This window comes from Canis lupus, chromosome 24 (assembly GCF_003254725.2).
Source record: "Canis lupus dingo isolate Sandy chromosome 24, ASM325472v2, whole genome shotgun sequence".
NCBI lineage: Eukaryota > Metazoa > Chordata > Mammalia > Carnivora > Canidae > Canis > Canis lupus.
This window is the reverse complement of record NC_064266.1, coordinates 29,684,233-29,703,876: the sequence shown is the minus strand read 5'-3', so window position 1 is coordinate 29,703,876 and position 19,644 is coordinate 29,684,233. Positions and strand designations below refer to the sequence as shown.

At 42.1% G+C, this 19,644-nt stretch overlaps 1 protein-coding gene and 1 long non-coding RNA gene across 2 annotated transcripts in view; both read left to right on the top strand.

The window, feature by feature from the left end:
- LOC112673394 (uncharacterized) overlaps positions 1-19,644 on the top strand; it is a 54,422-nt gene that overhangs the window by 7,519 nt on the left and 27,259 nt on the right. The window lies entirely within an intron of this gene.
- On the top strand, positions 10,368-10,827 carry LOC112673393 (60S ribosomal protein L39-like). The gene has a single exon (XM_035705856.2). It carries the CDS (start codon positions 10,475-10,477, stop codon positions 10,628-10,630), a length of 156 nt encoding a protein of 51 aa, XP_035561749.1. The 5' UTR covers positions 10,368-10,474; the 3' UTR covers positions 10,631-10,827.

Here is a 19,644-nt window from a genome sequence, read left to right as displayed (position 1 = left end):
ATATTGGTAGAGAGTTTCCTAAAATTAAAGAAATTTCCTACTCCCCATTGGCCAAGATTATTATTATTATTTTTAAGTAGGCTCCACACCCAGTGTGGAACCCAACATGGGCCTTGAACTCACAATACTGAGATCAAGACCAGAGCTGAAACCAGAAGATGGACACTTATCCAACTGAGTCATCCAGGGCCCCTGGCTAAGATTATCTTTAACATAAATGAGCGCCAAATGTTATCAAACACTTTTTCTATGCCTGTCAAGGTAATTATGTAAAATTTCTCCTTTAATCTATTATTGTGTTGATTTAGATGAATACTTTTTTTTTTTAAAGGTGGGCCAACTTTTCATTACTGAGCTAGAACCAGCTTGGTTCTATTGCATTCAGCGGGCTAACATTTTAACTAAAGCTTTTGCATCTACACTTACAAGTGAAACTGGCTACCCTCTGATATCCTTGACTAGTTTTGGTTCAGGGTTAGATAGGCTCACAAATTGAGTTGGGGAGTGTTCCCTATCCTGTTATTTTGGTTGATTCTTTTTATTTTAGAAATTAAGCATTTATTTACAGCTACAGAAGATTGAGTTTCTTAAATTCCACACACTCTTACCCACAAATACACTTCTACTGTGCTCATTATCCCTATATAATTAGATAATTTTTGGTTCAGTCAATATTCAACATTATCAGGATTTTGTAAATACTACATACTAATGAGCTGTATAGATTATATTTATTTATCCTTTCCTTTTTTTAAAAAAAGATTTTATTTACTTATTCATGAGAGACACACAGAGAGAGAGGCAGAGACACGGGTAGAGAGAGAAACAGGGTCCCTGCAGGGAACCCGATGTGGAACTCCATCCTGGGACCCCAGGATCATGCCCTGGACCAAAGGCAGACGCTCAACCACTGAGCCACCCAGGCATCCCTACTTATCCTTTCCTATACAACTTTTGGCTTTCCCTAGAGTAAATTGGCCTTTTGGCCTCTTTCTGTTTGTTTGTTTATTTTGGCTTAGTTTTCTATATACCAATCAATAATTCTTCCTGAAACTATTGCATAGAACTGCAGATTTCTCAGTTCACTTAAATATTAGGTAACTGAACAATTGCAAGATTTTTGTGGAGAAATTTCTCCTGGAATTCTCTTGTTCTCTCCAAACTGTCCTGTCCTCTGTGCCTGTCTTCAGCTGTTTTGGGGACTCACCCCCTTTATATTCTTTTTGTCTCATTTCTGTATTAGAATCCTTGTGTCCTCAGGGCACCTGGGCGGCTCAGCCAGTTAAGTGTCTAACTCTTGATCTTGGCTCAGGTCTTGATCTCAGAGTGGTGAGTCTACTGGGTGTGAAGTCTACTTAAAAAAATAAAATAAAATAAATAAATAAATAAATAAATAAATAAATAAATAAATAAATAAATAAATAAATAAAATAGAATCCTTGTGTCCCTGTTTCCAGGTTTTCTTCTCTCTTGATTTACATGTTTTTTTTTTAATTTTTATTTATTTATGATAGTCACAGAGAGAGAAGGAGAGAGAGGCAGAGACAGGCAGAGGGAGAAGCAGGCTCCATGCACCGGGAGCCCGACGTGGGATTTGATCCTGGGTCTCCAGGATCACGCCCTGGGCCAAAGGCAGGCGCCAAACCGCTGCGCCACCCAGGGATCCCCTCTCTTGATTTACTAGCTCATTTTGGTGGGGCACATTCTTTCATTTAGAGAAGGGGTACTTGGAAGATAAAACTCCTGAGGCCTAACTTGTCTGAGTTTATCTTAATTCTCCACTCTCATTTACTGTGTTGATCGGTATAGAATTCTAGATAGGAATCGTCTTCCTTCAGAATCTTGAAGGTATGCAGTCTTTTACTTTCAGTCTTGTTGGTGAGAAGACCAAGACTGTTCCAATTCTCAGTTTTGTGTATGTGAGGCTTTTTTCCCCTGTCTTACTACTTTTATAATAATCTCTTCACTTCTCATGCTCTGACATTTCATAAAAATATGCTTTGATATAGATTATTTCCCTTGTTGCATTGGACTGTTAGGGTTTTTTTTTTTTTTTTAAGATTTATTTATTTTATAGAGAGTGAGAAAGAGCACAAGCAGGGGAGGGGCAGAGGGAGAGGGAGAAGCAGACTCCCCACTGAGTAGGGAGCCCAACGTGGGGCTTGAACCCAAGACCCCAGGATCACTTAAGCTGAGCTGCTGAAGGTAGACACTTAACCAACTAAGCCACCCTGGCATCCCGTTAGGGCCTTTTAGTTAGTGTTTAATAAACACAAACAAAAGAAAAGAAAATCTTAAAAAAAAAATAGAAGCACCCTTCTGATGTTAAGTGAGATGTTACATCTATCTGCTCAGATGTAAAAGTTAACGTATCAAAATGCTGATTTCGAGTCCTGAGTGTCTGGATGGGGCTTATCTCCCAGTGGTCTTCACAGTAGGGTGACCACGTGGGAACCCAGCTGTTTCACTGGGGCAATGCCACATGTCAATAGTGCTTTTCTCTCTCAGCCTAGCCCTTTTCCCAGAGAGGAAACTTCCTTCTTCCCTCCAGAGGTTGTAAGCTTGTCTGCCATCTTTTTGGCTGTAGGGTGGGAAGTTGAGTGGAGTGAGTGGGGGGGAGGGGGACGTTTACCACTCACACATAGACTTTCGCTGACTTTGCATTTTCAGTACAGTTCCCTGTTTTCACCTGGTGTGTGGTAACTCTGAACCCAGGGCCTCTTGGTGTGAAGTCCCCATCTTTCTCCATGTGGGCAAAGTAGTCTCCTGGTTGTGCAGGTGGGAGTGGAACTCTGGGCATCTCACTGACCCTCAGAAGGACAGCCAAGATGTACCTCCAAGCTTCAGTCCCACCTCTTGTCCCCATCTTTAGGGGGATTCCAAGCAAGGAATCCACTTGCTGTTTCTTATGGCACGCCATGTCCCTTTCAGTTTTAAAGATTTTATTTATTTATCCATGAGAGACACAGAGAGAGGCAGAGACATAGGCAGAGGGAGAAGCAGGCTTCTTGTGAGGAGCCCTATGCAGGACTTGATCCCAGGACCCCAGGGTCATGACCTGAGCTAAAGGCAGAGGCTCAGCTGAGCCACCTAGATGCCCCCCCTTTCAGTTTTAAATGTTAGCTTTCTTCACTCTTTAAAATGAGTTACTGCTGAGTTTTCCAGCTTCCAAAATTTTCTTGACATGTCATCTGTTCCTGTATCATCTCTCCAGTTCTTTGTCCTTGTGGATATATGCCTTTTCAGTTGTAATTTCTCTGCTAGCATTTGGAGGCTTTGGGGATGATGTGTTTTTAATGCCACACACACACTCACACACACACACACACACACACACACACACACACACACATCCCAGTGTGGATGTAGGACCTGAGGGGAGGAGCACAGAAAACCGCAGATAGTCTGCAGGGCCTCACTTGGGTCTGCAGCAGACTCTGGTTTTCAGAGGCCTCCCCACAGCTGGCCGACTGCCTGACGTGGTGTTCATTTGTGTGATTGAGTAGAGAGGAATTCTCCACGTGTGTGTTCAGACCAGTGGCATTTCTGCAAAGTGCAGCAGAGAAAGGGGCTACTGAACTGAGGAGAGGGAATCAGGCTCAGCTGGAGCAAAAATCTCCTGGAAAAGTATTGACAGCCGAGATCTGGATGAAGCTCACCCACCTCAAGGTCTCTTTTGAGAGAGTTAATTCCCGAGGAGGCAATACTGGGCGCTCCTGAGGAACAGCCTAGGAGAGCAGAGTCCACCACCAGCCCCTGCTCAGACTCAGGGAGTGAGTACTGGTCTGACTCCAGCACCTGAGGCTGCCTCCCAGAAGTGAGCAAACAGCAGATCTCTCCTCCACAGAGAGCACCCCCAGAGGCTAGTACCTGGTTAACAGCACTGGCCACCTCATTTCCAGTGTGGAGCAGATAGCCACAAACAGGAGAGCTGCCTCTTGGACAGGATGCTAACCTGCCCCTTGCATCCAGCAACCAAAGTCAGACAGGGCAGAGTCTGAAAGAGGAGAGTGGAGCTCTCCCGTGTGGCCAGGACTCCGTGGCCCATGGTGGAGGCATCGTCTCAGAGATGACTGGGCAGTCCCCCATGCAAGTTCTAACCACACAGACCCCAGGACTCTGCTGCCCTGCGGTCAGGCCGAGAAGCAAAGAGAAGCCTCAAAGAGGTGGGAAAATGAGACAAGGGCCTGTAAGAATAAGCATGCTCTGGACTGTGTTCCAACACCACCAAGCAGTTCTCTGCTTCTCCATGAACACTAACGGGGTGTCCCACACTGTCTACCTAGGGATGGCAGCAAATCCCGCAGGCTAAGGGCTTGGTCCTACAAGGATGCCTGAGGTCACACACCTTTCTTAAGTCCAGGTTGTCACCTAGACTTCTTTTTTATTTAAGATTTTATTTATGGGGATCCCTGGGTGGCGCAGCGGTTTGGCGCCTGCCTTTGGCCCAGGGCGTGATCCTGGAGACCCAGGATCGAATCCCACGTCAGGCTCCCGGTGCATGGAGCCTGCTTCTCCCTCTGCCTATGTCTCTGCCTCTCTCTCTCTCTCCCTGTGTGACTATCATAAATAAATAAAAATTAAAAAAAAAAAAAAAAGATTTTATTTATGTATTCGTGAGAGACACAGAGAAAGAGGCAGAGACACAGGCAGAGGGAGAAGCAGGCTCTCTGCTGAACAGGGAGCCCAAGGTGGGACTCAATCCCGGGACTCCGGGATCATGACCTGAGCTGAAGGCACATGCTCGACCACTGAGCCACCCTGGTGTCCTGTCACCTGGACTTCTGACCAACTGACTATAAATTGGAGGTTTCCACAACCCCTTCCTCAGGTTTGAGTAATTTGTTAGAACAGCTCACAGAGCTGAGGGAACCGGCTTTCTACATTTCCCAGTTTATTATAAAGGATATGACGAAAGATACAGATGCCCAGCTAGATGAAGAAGTCCAGAGGGCCAAGTCATGAAGCGTCCCGAGCTCAGGAACTCCTGTCCCCATGAATCCTGGCACATGGATGCATTCACCCACCCAGAAGCTCATCAAATCTCCTTGTTTAAGAGCTTTTATGCAACTTAATTTGCAATGCCCTCCTTTCCTTAAATCGGTGAATGGAGCCCAAAGTTCCAGTCCTGTAATCAATGGTCTTTTCTGGTGAAGAGTTGACTTAGTAGAGCCCCCAACCACCCTATGTCACTTGAGTAGCATGAACTCAGTTGTGATTAAGAGGCCTTGTTATAAATAACAGAAGGTACTCCCATTACTGAGGAAATTACAAGAGTTTTAGGAGCTCTGTGCGAGGAACTGGGGATGGAGATCAAATATATTTGTTATTATAGCACAGAGGCTGACCTCTCATCCGCAGCAATAGCTGCTTCTACTTTCCAGGGGGTGCCATGACTCACATCAGTGAGGAAATTATTCTCCACACAACCCTTCCCTTCATGCAGGTGGGTGAGGGAGGGACAGGAAAGGCTGGGCAGCAGCCACTGTCAATGCTTTGCCCACCGCACCCTGGCCCCCTGGGCTGTGTTTTATGCAGACTGGTTCTCCCCATGCCTGCACCTGCAGCTCTTGGTAGAAAGCCAGGGAATGTATGTGCCCCTAGGGCCAGCCATCAGCCAAAGACTGACAAACACAGGGGGATAATCCTCCCACTCTCTGGCTCCCCAATGGGGGCAATTTTAAGGCTTTAAGGTGTCCCCAGGGTTCCCATGAGGGACTGAGCCAGAGCTACCCTCCTTCAACATTGCTTGCTGTCACATCTTTCCTCGGCTTCCTTTCCAGGTCCGATCCCCCACTCCCTGCCATTTGAATGCTTAAATAAATAATTTTCATATGAATCTCCTTCTCCAAATCTGCTTCTGGAAACTTAAGCTAACACAGCCTCATATTTCAGAGTCCTTGCTGGCTCTCTGTTACTAAAAATGGAAAGACGGGGTAGCCCTTTGTTTATAAAGCACAATGACAATGCTGCAGGTTGAAAATGTAGACCCTGAGATGAGGAAAGAATGCAGAATTGTTTCTTTACATTGAAGGGAGATGTTGGGCTTCTGAAGGGTGCCTGGCATGGCAAGGAAGACAGGAAGCTGGAAGCTTGAGGCGGAGAAGGGGCTGAGCAGCTGGGCAGTAGGAAACCCCTCGATTGCACCATGCCTTCCATAAAGGCTCCTGGCACACACCCCCTGTGGGTGTGATGTCTGGAGCAGGAGGAACCCAGTGAAAAGGCTCTTCGGGAAGCGATGCTGCAGTGCAGGCCAGCAGGATGGGAAGGCAAGGTGCTCCCAAAGCAGGAACTCTGAGCCAGAGAAAACTAAGGAAAACATAATCCATCAAACGTGCACTGCACGCCCCCCACACACACACATACACGTGCATGCATATGCACACACACACACCAGTCCACCAAGAGGTGGAAAAGCATAAAACACCCTCCTTTGAGATCTGATTAATGCATGAAGTGACAAACTTGAAGTAACTAAAGGTATAAGTTCCAAAATCATCCCAAGAATATGCAAAGGTGTCTTCAACATTGAGGGGATCCCTGGGTGGCTCAGCGGTTTAGCGCCTGCCTTCGGCCCAGGGCATGATCCTGGAATTCCAGGATCGAGTCCTGCATCAGGTTCCCTCCATGGAGCCTGCTTCTCCCTCTGCCTGTGTCTTTGCCTCTCTCTCTCTCTGTGTGTCTCTCATGAATAAATTTTTAAAAATTTTTTTAAAGGTGTCTTCAATATTGAGACAGCATTTCTCAATTAAAATTGGGGTTACATGGGCCTGGCTCCAGGCCATAAATTTGATTCAAGTCTATTCCATTCATTTTTTAAGTTTTATTTATTTTAGAGAGAAAGCATGAGCAGGGGGAGGGCAGAGGGAGAGGAGAGAAGCAGACTCCCCATTGAGCACAGAGTCCAACTTGGGCTCGATCCCACAATCCCAAGATCACAACCCAAGCCAAAATCAAGAGTCAAATACTTCACCATATGAGCCACCCAGGCGCCTGTATTCCATGAATTTTGGGCCTCCTTGACCATTGGCTACCTCATTATCATGGCAAAAGATAGGCATAGAAGAGACAAAGCCCAACACGCAAGCACATTTTAAGCCTCTGCTCAATCATGTGTACCAATATCTCATTGGCCAAAGTAGGTCATATCACAGACCAAAATCAAGGTGCAATAAAGTACATTTCTTGCATGGATCTGCAGTGTAAAACTAATTATTTGCTGAATAATCATCTAACCTACCACAGGCTGAATCTTGGACAACCAAGGGATGTTGTTCTAGGGAGAAGTGGGAGGAGTATGTGTTCCATAGAGAGGAACGACATCAGGAAGGTCAGAGAGACACAAGGTTGTGTGGCACATTTAAAGAATGACAGGTGGTTTGAAGGACAGGACACTGGTGAGAGATGTTGAGTATGTGCAGGAGCTAAGTCTGGAGAGAAAGGTAAGAGCCAGTATCTCAGGATAGGAGGAAACCCAAAAGATCTAGGTAGATTTTTTAAAAGATTTTATTTATTTATTCATAAGAGACACAGACAGACACACATAGGCAGAGGGAGGAGCGGGCTTCCCACAGGGAGCCTGATGTGGGACTCCATCCCAGGACCCTGGGATCAGGCCCTGGGCTAAAGGCAGACTCAACCGCTGAGCCACCCAGGTGTCCCAAGATTTGGATAGATATGAGCAAGGTAAGAGGTCTGTCCTCCCTGTTAGGTTTTCTTTCTTTCTTTTTTTTTTTTAAGATTTTATTTATTTATTCATGACAGACACACACACACACACACAGAGAGGCAGAGAGAGGGAGAAGCCTGATGTGGGACTCAATCCCAGGTCTCCAGGATTATGCCCTGGGCCTAAGGCAGGCGCTAAACCACTGAGCCACCGGGGCTGCCCCGTTAGGTTTTCAAGGGACTCTTGCCTTGTCTCTTGAAGTCTCTACTTCTTGGCAGAAAAAAACCCTTCCATCACCCTTCTTGCTCTCTAGGGAACTGAAATTACCTTCACCTCAGTATTCAAGTGAGGAACTGCACCAATTCTCCTTTTTCTTATCACCTCCCATGCCTTGCGTAGCATCTAGTAAATGTTTGTCATATATACCCCTAAAGAGTGTAAGCGACTCAGAATTTTTTTGTCAAAATTATTTTTTTTTCTAATAAGGCATACTTATTCAAAGAATGTCACACTGCCTGTTGGCAGATATAACTACCTTCACACTTCGGTGATAGCCTTCCCAGATTCTATGCAATGTAATTACATAATTAGAATCATTGTTATGTTTAACCGGTTTTTTTTATATCAACTCAAAATGTAACAACTCAAAACATAAACCTATCACATCCTTCTTAATGGCTGCATTGTACTTTGTTGCATGGTTATGCCGTTTATTCAATCTCTTAACTTTCACCATTAGAAATAATAGTCTGAAGATATCCTTCAAATACATCTTTGCTCCCTGATGTACTTGGTTGTCTAGTTAAATTGCTAGACATAGTTTGTTCAAATGAATACCCACTTAACCTTTTTACATATCATTAAATTGCCTGTCAGAATGGTTATATCAATATACAATCCTACTTCACACACTTGACATTACTGGATATTTTATACATGGCTAATATGAACAATTTTATCTCATTGTTATTTAATGGAACAATGACTTTTTTATTTCTTTGTAAAAAAAATATGTTTTTAAATTAGATCTCTCCCAGCAGAGCTATCAGCATATGTGAGGGGAGGACACAGATATTTTAGAAGAGAGGGATGATTAAGTTAGAAACAAATTAATAAATTAGAAAGTTAAAAATAACTAGATTTTGATAAATAAAACTAGAAGCTGGTTCTTGGAACAAAAGAGGGAAAAGAAGAAGGAAAGAAAAATTATTATCAAGTACAAGGAGAAAAATAAGAGATAAAACATGTTAAGCACAGTGCCAGATATAAGGAATAGGGTCTTCACTTCTGCATATAAAAAATATAAATTATTAGAAAATTCTATATTAAAGCTTATGTTAATATATCTGAAAATTTATCAGAAATGAATGGTTTTCCTTGAAAATATGAGTTCCTAAAATTGACTCTAAAGAACCTATATACCATAATTTACCAAAAGCCATTGATAAAATGGAAAAATGTCTCCAAGCAACAGAGCCCCAGATGGTTTTATGAATGACTTCTAGGAAATCTTATTTTAAAATACCATTTCTGTGTTATTTAAACTAGACATTTACACTAGCATAGGAAAAGATGTAATTTATAATACAAAAATGCAATACATTTTATAATACAGAAGACTAACTAGGCACTTACAGATATGAAAGCCTTAAATAAAATATTAGTAAGTTAAATCCAACAGTGTATTAAAAGAATTGTGCACTGTGATCAAGTAGTGTTGATTCCAGGAAGAATGATTAAGAAATCTGTGCTGAATCAAGCATTCTGTAATACATCAGATGGTGAAAGGAAAAAAGCATATGATCATCTCAATATATGCCAAAAATGCATTAATTAAAGCATGACATATATTTCTGATAACAATGACAATGGCACTGACAATGATTATGATAAATACCTTAGTAAGCGAAGAACAGAAAAGCCAAGGATACTTTCTTTTTTTAATCAGAGGCCACAAGCAACAAACTTAATGGTATAACATTAAACTTTGGGAATGTTCCAATTAAATGAAATGTTCACTGTAATTGCTATTAATCAAAATGTTTCTGAAATCTTAGAACAATGCCATTAACGAAGAAAAGGAAATAAAAGCAATAGATTAAAAAAAAAACAGCAAATAATCTTCATTTCCAGATTATATTCTTTTCTTCCTAGAAATTCCATGAAAACCAATTGAAAATATTATGGAAACTAATAATAGATGTCAATTAGGGGAGGATTGATTTGTGTTGTTTTGTTTTTGAGAGAAAGAGAGAATGCACTCCCAAGAGCTAGTGGGGGGAGGGGCAGAGGGGGAGAGAGTCTTAAGTAGGTTCTGTGCTCAGCTTGGAGCCCCATAAGGGCTCAGTCTCACAACTCTGAGATCATGACCTGAGCCAAAACCAAAAGTCAGATACTTAAGCAACTGACCCACCCAAGCACCCCTAAAGTGGTTTAATATAAGAAATAGACAAATCTACAACTTTCTTATATACTAACCATAACCAGTTAGTAAATGTAATGGGAGAGAAAAAGGAGATTCTAGTCATAATTGCAACAATAACTGTAGAATACCTGTGTGTGACTATGATTTAAATATATGACACATGAAGAAAATATATGAAATATAAATAAAATATTCCTAAAACAAACAAAAAACCCTTAAAAAGTTGGAGAGAGAGACCACATCTCAAGATATAAAAATGTTAGTTTTTCCTGAATTATTTTATGAAGTTAATGAAGTTTCTTTTTTAAAAAAAGAGTTTAGGCCCATCTCCTCCTCTCTCCTTTCTGCCGCCATCCTTGTTGCATGTGGTTGTGATCGCCATGTCTTCTCACAAGACTTTCAGAATCAAGCGATTCCTGGCCAAGAAACAAAAGCAGAATTGTCCTATTCCCCAGTGGATTCGGATGAAAACTGGTAATAAAATCAGGTACAACTCCAAGAGGAGACACTGGAGAAGAACCAAGCTGGGTCTATGAGGAAGCATCGCAGATCATGAAATAGCATAGTTGGCACACATATTTAAGCCACATGGAGATCACATGTTCCTATCCTATCAATATGGAAACATCCTTCCTACCTGGCCAATAGACATGTCTTATCAAGGGAATGATTTTCTCTGTTACTATGCCTCTATACCAGTAGGTTGGTTCAGTAATAAATGTGAGACCTTTCAGCTGAAAAAAAAAAATTATTTATTTATTTGAGAGAGAGAGAGCAAAAGCAGGGGGTGTGGAGCAGCAGAGAGAGAGGGACAAGCAGACTCTCTGCTGAGCAGGAAGCTTGACACAGGCCTCGATCCCAGGACCCTGAGATCATGACCTGAGCCAAAGTCAGATGCTTAACTGACTGAGCCACCCAGGTGCCCCAAAATTAATGTAGTTTCAATTCAAATCCCTATGGGATAACTTTTGGAACTTGAAAGATTGATTCTAAAGTTGTCTGAGGGCAGCCCCTGTGGCACAGCAGTTTGGCGCCACCTGCAGCCTGGGGTGTGATCCTGGAGACCCGGGATCGAGTCCCACATCAGGCTCCCTGCATGGAGCCTGCTTCTCCCTCTGCCTGTGTCTCTGCCTCTCTCTCTCTGTGTCTATGAATTAACAAGTAAAATCTAAAAAAAAAAAAAAAAGGAATATAGAAATCTCTTTGTTATAAAAAATAAAAAAAAAATAAAGTTGTCTAAAAGAAGGTATACTTGAAGCCAAGAAATTTTTGGTGGGCTTTTAGCCCCACAGAATAAAGAGTACATTTCCCATTCTCCCTTGCAGCAAAGTATGTTCCTGTGACTAAGTTTTGACCAATGAAAGTGTTTTGTTGCTGCATCCCAGAAACCTTTCTTTAAAAATGGATTCATGCATCATTTCCCTTCTAACCCCTTTCTCTACCCTGCTGCTTGGAACATGATGATGTCTGAGGATGAGGATGTATAGGCTAGACCTTGAGAATGAAGGTCAGTCTAATAACAACACAGCAGAAAGCTGGAAAGAATCTGGTTTCCAGAGGTTTTCATGAAAGTGAAAAGCCACATCAGCTCCAGATTGCCTACATCTGGACCTTAACATGAACGAGAACAGACTATCTTATTTAAGCCACTGTTATTTGGGGTTTTCCTCATTCACAGGTGAATCTCACCCTATTATAATATTTTCCCCATGCTTATATAATTATATTAAGACCTATATAAAGACACACACGCAAGTTTTATGTAGGTTTCTGTCATTGTTTTGAGGGAGAAGACAACTTTCTTGATCTTGCTTTCCTGAGTCTATACAACCTTGTGACATTTCCTCCACTTCAACTAGTATAGCTCTAATACATATATATATTTTTTTAAGATTTACTTATTTATTTTGAGAGAGAGAGAACACAAGTGGGAGGGGCAAGGAAAGAAGGAAAGAGAATCTCAAGCAGATTCTGTGCCCAGTGCAGAGCCTGACACAGGGCTCAATCCCACAACCGCGAGATCACAACCCGAGCAGAAACCAAGGGACACCCAACCAACTGCATCACTCAGATGCCCTTTTAATACATTTTTTGATGGCTTCAAAAAAGTACCAAAATTTATTCCCTCATCTTCTCATTATTGGGCACTTGCTTTGTTTCTGATTTTCCCCCCACTCTTAACAATGTAATAAACATAGGTTCTTGTCTTCTGATGCTTTTTTCTAAGGGACAGAATCCTATATACTTCTACCCTTGGTTGGACCACTTCACATCTTAATGGAGGGCAAGAATAATACTTGATTTGCGTAAATACCTAAGCCAACTGGATGAAGGGGTATGCATTTAAAAATTTTTTTTTAATTTTTATTTATTTATGATAGTCACACGCACAGAGAGAGAGAGAGAGAGGCAGAGACACAGGCAGAGGGAGAAGCAGGCTCCATGCACCGAGAGCCCGACGTGGGATTCGATCCCGGGTCTCCAGGATCACGCCCTGGGCCAAAGGCAGGCGCTAAACCGCTGCGCCACCCAGGGATCCCTTTAAATTTTAATAGATGTCAATAGATTACTTTCCAAAAAGACTAAAACACTTACATTTCCATCAGCAGTGTATGAGAGCACCATTTCTCAATATCCCTACAGGCAATAGTTCTTTTTTAATTTTTAGCAGTCTGGAGGATATAAAATGTTGTTACCTCAGTTTGCTCTTCTTGGACCATTATCAATATCCGGTAATGTAAGACTCCTGTCCCTTCTTTTCATAGTTTTCAGACAAGATCACTTTATCCAGTTTAAACAAAACTTTATGGGATTAAGAATGGAATTATAATAAATTGATATATAAATTTAGAGAAAATTAGAATTTTTGTATTAAGCCTTTCCATCCAAGAACATGGTAAAGCTTTTTATTGGGTTAGTTCTTTTATATCTTTCAATAAACTTTATAGTTTTTTTTTATTTAGCTTTTCCAAAGCCTTTCTTGTTAAATTTATTCTTAAATATTTTTTAGTTTTTGGAGCTATTATAAATAAAACATTTTCATATTTCCATTTTTAGGTATTTATTGGTAAAATAGAAAAATGCTATGATTTTTTGTATATCTTATAACAAGACACCTTCTCAAATTATCTTATTCATATAATTATATTTTTTACTGGAACCTCTCATATTTTCATGTTAAATAATAGCATTAGAGAAAAATTTTATTTCCAATGCTTAGTAAGTTATTTCATTTTCTTTTTTTGGCACTTTCTAGGACCACCAAGACCAGGATAAATAATAAAGACCAAGTTTTGTGGTTTGTTTGTTTCTTAAGATTTTATTTACTTATTTGACAGAGAGAGAAAGCAACCCCAAGCAGGGGGAACAGCAGGCAGAGGGAGAAGCCCCAATGTGGGGCTTAATCCCAGGACCCTGGGATCATGACCCAAGCAGAAGGCAGACATTTAACCAATTGAGCCACCCAGGCACCCCATTTCATGGATTTTGTATTCCTTTCCTTCAATTGCTAGTGCTCCTATATACTTATACCCTTGGTTGGACCACTTCACATCTTACCGGAGGGCAAGAATAATACTTGATTTGCCTGCCACTCCATCTCTAGCATCCAAAATAGGGCTGGGAACATACTATAAAAAGGAAAAACATATATGTATTTCAAGAAGGAGAAAGTGGCCAAATGTTGAGTTCTGCTAAGATCAAATAAGATAGGAATTCAAAAGTGCATTTTAGATTTAACAATAAGTTCACTGATGAACTTAGTGATAGTATTTTAGTGGAAAGAGCAGAAGCCACAGGACAAAAATTTTGGAAGACCTCAAGGAACGTTTTGTACAAACATTTACGGCACTGAGCTCTCCTAGTGTTTATGAGACCCTGAAAACATTTCAGGGTAGTGGAGCTCTTGGTACACATGGAGAGCTGAGAGCTGAGCAATAGTCATGTTAAGGACTTTGTACTTAAACTTAAACTTAGCTACCATAGGTAGCTAAGGAAGAATTTAAACTAAAGAATCATACCATTAGTTGCTTTTTTAGAAAGGTCATTCTTTCTAATTTTTTTTTAAGATTCTTAATTCTTATTTATTCATGAGAGACACACAGAGAGAGGCAGAGACATAGGCAGAGGGAGAAGTAGGTTCCCCTCAGGGGAAGTCCCCAATGTGGGACTCCATCCTGGGACCCTGGGATCAAGCCCTGAGACAGTGATGGCTCAACCACTGAGCCACCCAGGTGTCCCTGAATCATTCTTTCTAAAGAAAGAGAGTACTATTTCCTGAATTCACCCATTCCTCTCCATCCTTATTTGCATTGCCTTTTCCTGGATCACCTTTCCTACCCCCTCCTAACGTGTGGGTTCCTGTGGCAACCTCCTGGTCTCATTCTTATCACTCCTCTGTCTGTCACACCAGCTTCCAAGGTAATCCCTTTGTTTTGCTTTTGGTTTTGGTTTTGTTTTTCAGATGAATCTTCTTGAGATTACAAATCTAATCATGTCATTCTTCTGCTTAAAGTACATTTTTGGGATCAGTAAAGCACTGTCCCAACTTCTATGGTTTCTAGCCTTCCCAGGTGAGTGCCCAAGGGCTCAACATCCATTCCTTAGTTGGGTAGAATTTTTATCTGGGGATTGACCTATTCTTGGGACTCCTAGGGAGAAAGCTGGTTTCTGCTTTAGGAAAACAGAACTTGATGAAGATCCAGTGAGCATCCTTTGAGCTTTTGGGTGCAGATTTCCTCAGAATTGTTTATTCTCCCACCCTGGAACCAGTTTAAATGGTGCTAAAAGCTGGTGATGGTGCTTATCCCATTCCTCTGCTGCATGTTCCCTACAGAAGGCCCTGATGTCCTCATTCTGTTGGGATAATAGGGTGAGTTCTCTGGAAACCATCTGGTCTGTAAATCTGTGTCTGAGAAAGGAATCCGGAAGATTTGGATGGATTTGGCGAAGAGTTCTTCTTAGAAGACTTCACAATCCAACCAGTTCAAGACTAGAATTCAGTAATTATAATGGTGACAGTAATATGGCAGAACTGTTTTCCTTCCATATCTTTCTCCCCTCCTCCTCAAAGTCTGGTCCATCCTGAGGCCAAGATTGTAGAGGTAGTAAGACTTGGTCAGGTTCTGAATATGTTTGGAATTAGGGCTGATGGGACTTGCTGACAAATTGGATGCAAGGTGAAAGAGAGAGATGGATCAGGATGACTCCAAGGTGTTTAGTCTAAGCAATCGGAAGCAAGAAGTTGCTATTTATTGACATGAAGGAAGTGATACAATGAGCAAGTTTTGAAGAGGTCTAGAGTTTAATTCCATGTTATATTTGAGATGCTATTAGACATCAAAAAGGACATCAAGCAGGTAGTTGGGCATATAAGCCCAGAGATTTGGGGGGAAGCCTGGATTGGATATATAAATCTGGGAGTGTTCAAAGCCATGAAACTGGATGAGGTCACCAGGAAGTAAGTGGAAATAAAGCGGGAAAACAGAAAATCAGGAAGATTTGTATGGTGCCTGGGGAAGAGTTGTTCTTAGAAAACTTTACAATCTGGACGCCAGGGTGGCTCAGTGGTTGAGCGTCTGCCTTTGGCTTAGAGCATTATCGGGACTGAGTCCCCCAACGAGCTGCCTGCAGGAAACCTGCTTCTCTCACTACCTATGTCTCTGCCTCTCTCTGTGTGTCTCTCATGAAAAAATAAAATAAAATAAAATAAAATAAAATAAAATAAATAAAAAGACTTTACAATCAAACCAGTTCAAGACTAGGATTCAGTAGTAATATGGTGACAGTGATGAGGCAGGATTGTTTTCCTTCCAACATTTAGGTAGGAAACCCAACATTTAGATGGGAAGATGAGGGAGAACCAATAAAGGAAACTAAGAAGGAACATTCATTGAAGTAGAAGGAAAACTTTAAAAATGCAGTGTCAAGGAAGCTAAGCACAGAAAGTATTTCTAGGGGATCCCTGGGTGGCACAGCGGTTTGGCGCCTGCCTTTGGCCCAGGGCGCGATCCTGGAGACCCGGGATCAAGTCCCACATCGGGCTCCCGATGCATGGAGCCTGGTTCTCCCTCTGCCTATGTCTCTACCTCTCTCTCTCTCTCTCTCTCTCTCTCTCTCTCTCTGTGACTATCATAAATAAATAAAAATTTAAAAAAATAAATTATAAAGAAAGTATTTCTAGGAACACATCAATTGCCAAATGCTGTAGATAAGTTGTATTAGCCCCAGTAGAACTGGCTGCCATAATAGAGACATTAAAGGCATCCCCATATCTCAGTGGCATGAGCAATATAAGTGTATTTCTCACTCACGTACAGTATATTCAGCAGCAGAGAAGAATGATAAAAGGAGGGGAGAAGAAGCTCTTTGCTCCATAAAAATATTCAGAGTCCATGTTGACAGAGGCTGAATTATCTTCAACTTGTGGCTTTCAAGGGCACTCAAGGTATCAATGTCCAGCCAGTAAATGTTGGTGGGAGATGAGAATAGTACACAGAAAGTATAATGGTAAGAGTCTGGCAAGAAATAGCACACTCAAGCTGTGTAATTTTAGAAGCATTTGATTAAAAGATTATCTATAAAGGTAGGAGCAGGGGCAGGAAAACTGTGAAAGGATTTCCATGACCATGAGATGGTTGATCGTAGTAGCTATTACCATCTTAGACTTGAAGAGATAAGAGAAAGCAATGATTAGTGGACTCAAGAGAGACAAAGAACTATGTGGTAGAGATGCCTGACTGAAGCTTTGGTAGAGGCAGATAGCCAACTAAAAACAAGCATACAGGGACCAATCCAGGGGAACAAATTGCCTGACCTTCTTCCTTCCTGCCTCCAATCTCCTGCAGGTACTTCCCAATGACTCAAGCCATCCAGAAATGAGAAGGCTCATTACTAAAATCCCTAGTGGCCAGGCTCTTAAGGCACAGACCAGGGTGGGAAAAGGTGAAGAGTGGATTTGGAGGAACAGATATCCAGCATGGAATGTTTCTGTAACTCAGGCTTGGGAGGCACATATATCCCTTCCACCCACATTCCATTGGCCAGAACCCATCATATGGCCACATCTAACTACAGATTAAGAAATCAAGTGCCCAAAAGGAGGAAAGGAGAGATTTGGTGAATGGCAAGCTAGAGTACTCTCTACTGTGTGGCCAAGGAAGATAACAACTGAGCATTGACCATTGGATTTAGCAATATGGAAGCAATTGGTAATCATGATAATCCAGTCATGAGTGTGAAAACCTGATAAGAATAGATGCAAGAGAGAATGGGAGGAGAAGAATCAGAGATAGCAATTGCTAACAACTTCTTTCAGTCAGTTTTGCTGAAAAGGGAATCAAAGCAAAAAGGTGATAGCTAGAGGGTTGTGAGATCAAAGAAGTTTGCTTTGTTTTTCATGGTGAAGAAATAAAAGCATGTTTTATGCTGATGGGAATGTTCCAGGGGAGAGAAAAAATTGATGATGCAGGAAAGGGCAAATTGCTGGAGTGATGTCCTTGAGGAAGCAAGAAAGGATGAGATCTAGCCATAAGCTGAAGGTTGGCCTTGGAAAAGAATCCAAGCAGTTCATCTGTAGGAACAGTGAAGAAAGCAGAATATATGGACAGAGTCCTGGTAAGGAAGAAATGTGGTGGGGAGCTTGTTGGAGGTCCTTTCCAATCACCTGTATTTTCTCAGTGTAACAAAAAGGAAAGCTAGCTGAGAGTGAGTCCAGAGGAGGAATTTGGGGGATTTAAATAGAAATGAGACAATGCAACTTAGTTACCTAAGATGGTGTGAGAAAAAAAAAAAAAGAAAAAGAAAAAAAATAAAAGATGGTGTGAGAAATGATGTCCAGAAGTTAATCTTCCCATTGGAGATGGTCCAATTGTCTCTGAGACAGGTGAAAGGCCCTGCCTCTCTCCATTCTGTCAGTAGCCCTTTCCTTGCCCTAACCCAACATCAGAATTGGAAAATAAGCATAGAGAGAGAGCACTTACAAGGCCCAAGCTCTGCTCTAAACACTTCATATATACTTAGGCATAGTAATGCCATGCAGTAGATACTACTTTTTAAAAAAAGATTTATTTATTCATGAGAGGAAAAGAGAAAGTGCAAGTGTGAGGGAGAGGGAGAGGAAGAGAGAAACCCCACCAGACACCGCACTCAGTGCAGAGCCCCACATGGGGCTCGATCTCACGACCCTGATATCATGACTGGAGCCGAAACCAAGAGCCATATATTCAACGGACTGCACCCAGGTGCCCCAACAGTAGGCACTACTATTATCATACCTCCTTTTCATAATGAGGAAACCCACACACAGGCAAGTAATACAGTAGATTATTGAGCTGAATTCAACTCGGGCAGTCTGGCTCCAGGCTCTTGAATCCTATGTCTCTATCTGTATGTATTAGATGTGTCAGAGATAATCACTAGAGGGGGTTGTGCTTGAGAGAAGGAAATACAACTTTGAAAGGGTGAGGAGCTGTGGCCAGGTAGATGGGGATGAGGATTGGTGGGTGGGACGCCTGGGTGGTTCAGTTGGTGAAGTGTCTGCCTTCAACTCAGGTCATGATCCCAGGGTTCTGGGATCCAGCCCTGCATTGAGATCCCTGCTTAGTAGGACACCTGCTTCTCGCTTTCCTGCTCCCCCTGCTTGTGTGCTGGCATGCTCTCTCTGTCACAAAAATAAAATCTTAAAAAAAAAAAAAAAAAAGGAGAGGATTGGTGGGGACTTGCTACTGGAAGACAGGTGGCCACATGGTGACCTAGGGAGCCTGGGACCAAAAGGCAGAGCCAGTATCCGAAGTACAGGGACAAGTTGAACAGGCCTGCATCAGTCAGCATATAATGCTTGATTTAATCTTGACTTAATGTTCCCTTGGTTTCTGTGTGTGTCACTGGCTAACAGAATCTGCTGTGTTTCCATGATGGAGGGGTGTGGTACCGTGGTGGGAGCAATAATGATGATGTGGTAAAACAGCTCTCAGTCAATGCGTGCTTCATCAATGAACAATGAATCCATGAAGAATTTTATCGGCAAAAATACCCATCTATGAGCAAAGAACCAAATTGACTTACATTACATTATTTAATGCTTATAATACCCTTATGGGGTACACACCGTCATCCCCATTTCCAGATAAGGAGAGTGAGGCTCAGAGAGGTTGTGTAACTGTCCAAGGTCACATGGGTAACAAGTGGTGGAGCTGGGGCCTGAGCCCCAGCCTTTTGGAGCCAGAGGCTGACTACATTGTACCAGCTGCCTCTCTATTTGGGGATGAAGCACCAGGAGCCCTAAGGAACCCTACAGGGCCCCGAGGGCCTCTGGGGCAGGGCCCCCGGTTGAGAGGGACTCCCTTTAATGAAGGCAATTGAGAAACAATCCTCCTCTTTATTTGCCTGTAACAGGGGCTCAGAAAAGCTAATTATCTTCCTGTGAACCAGTTAACTATTCAATTTTCTCCATTTGGGTAATTAATTATCAGAGTCAAGTGCAGGATCCAGCTAATTTTAGAAAGACGCAGCTGTAGGGTCATCTGGGGAACAAACTCAGCTGAGAAAGGAG

Bases quoted from the DNA above. Each gene is read 5' to 3' on its own strand.
- LOC112673393 (XM_035705856.2), top strand. From the start codon at position 10,475: ATGTCTTCTCACAAGACTTTCAGAATCAAGCGATTCCTGGCCAAGAAA.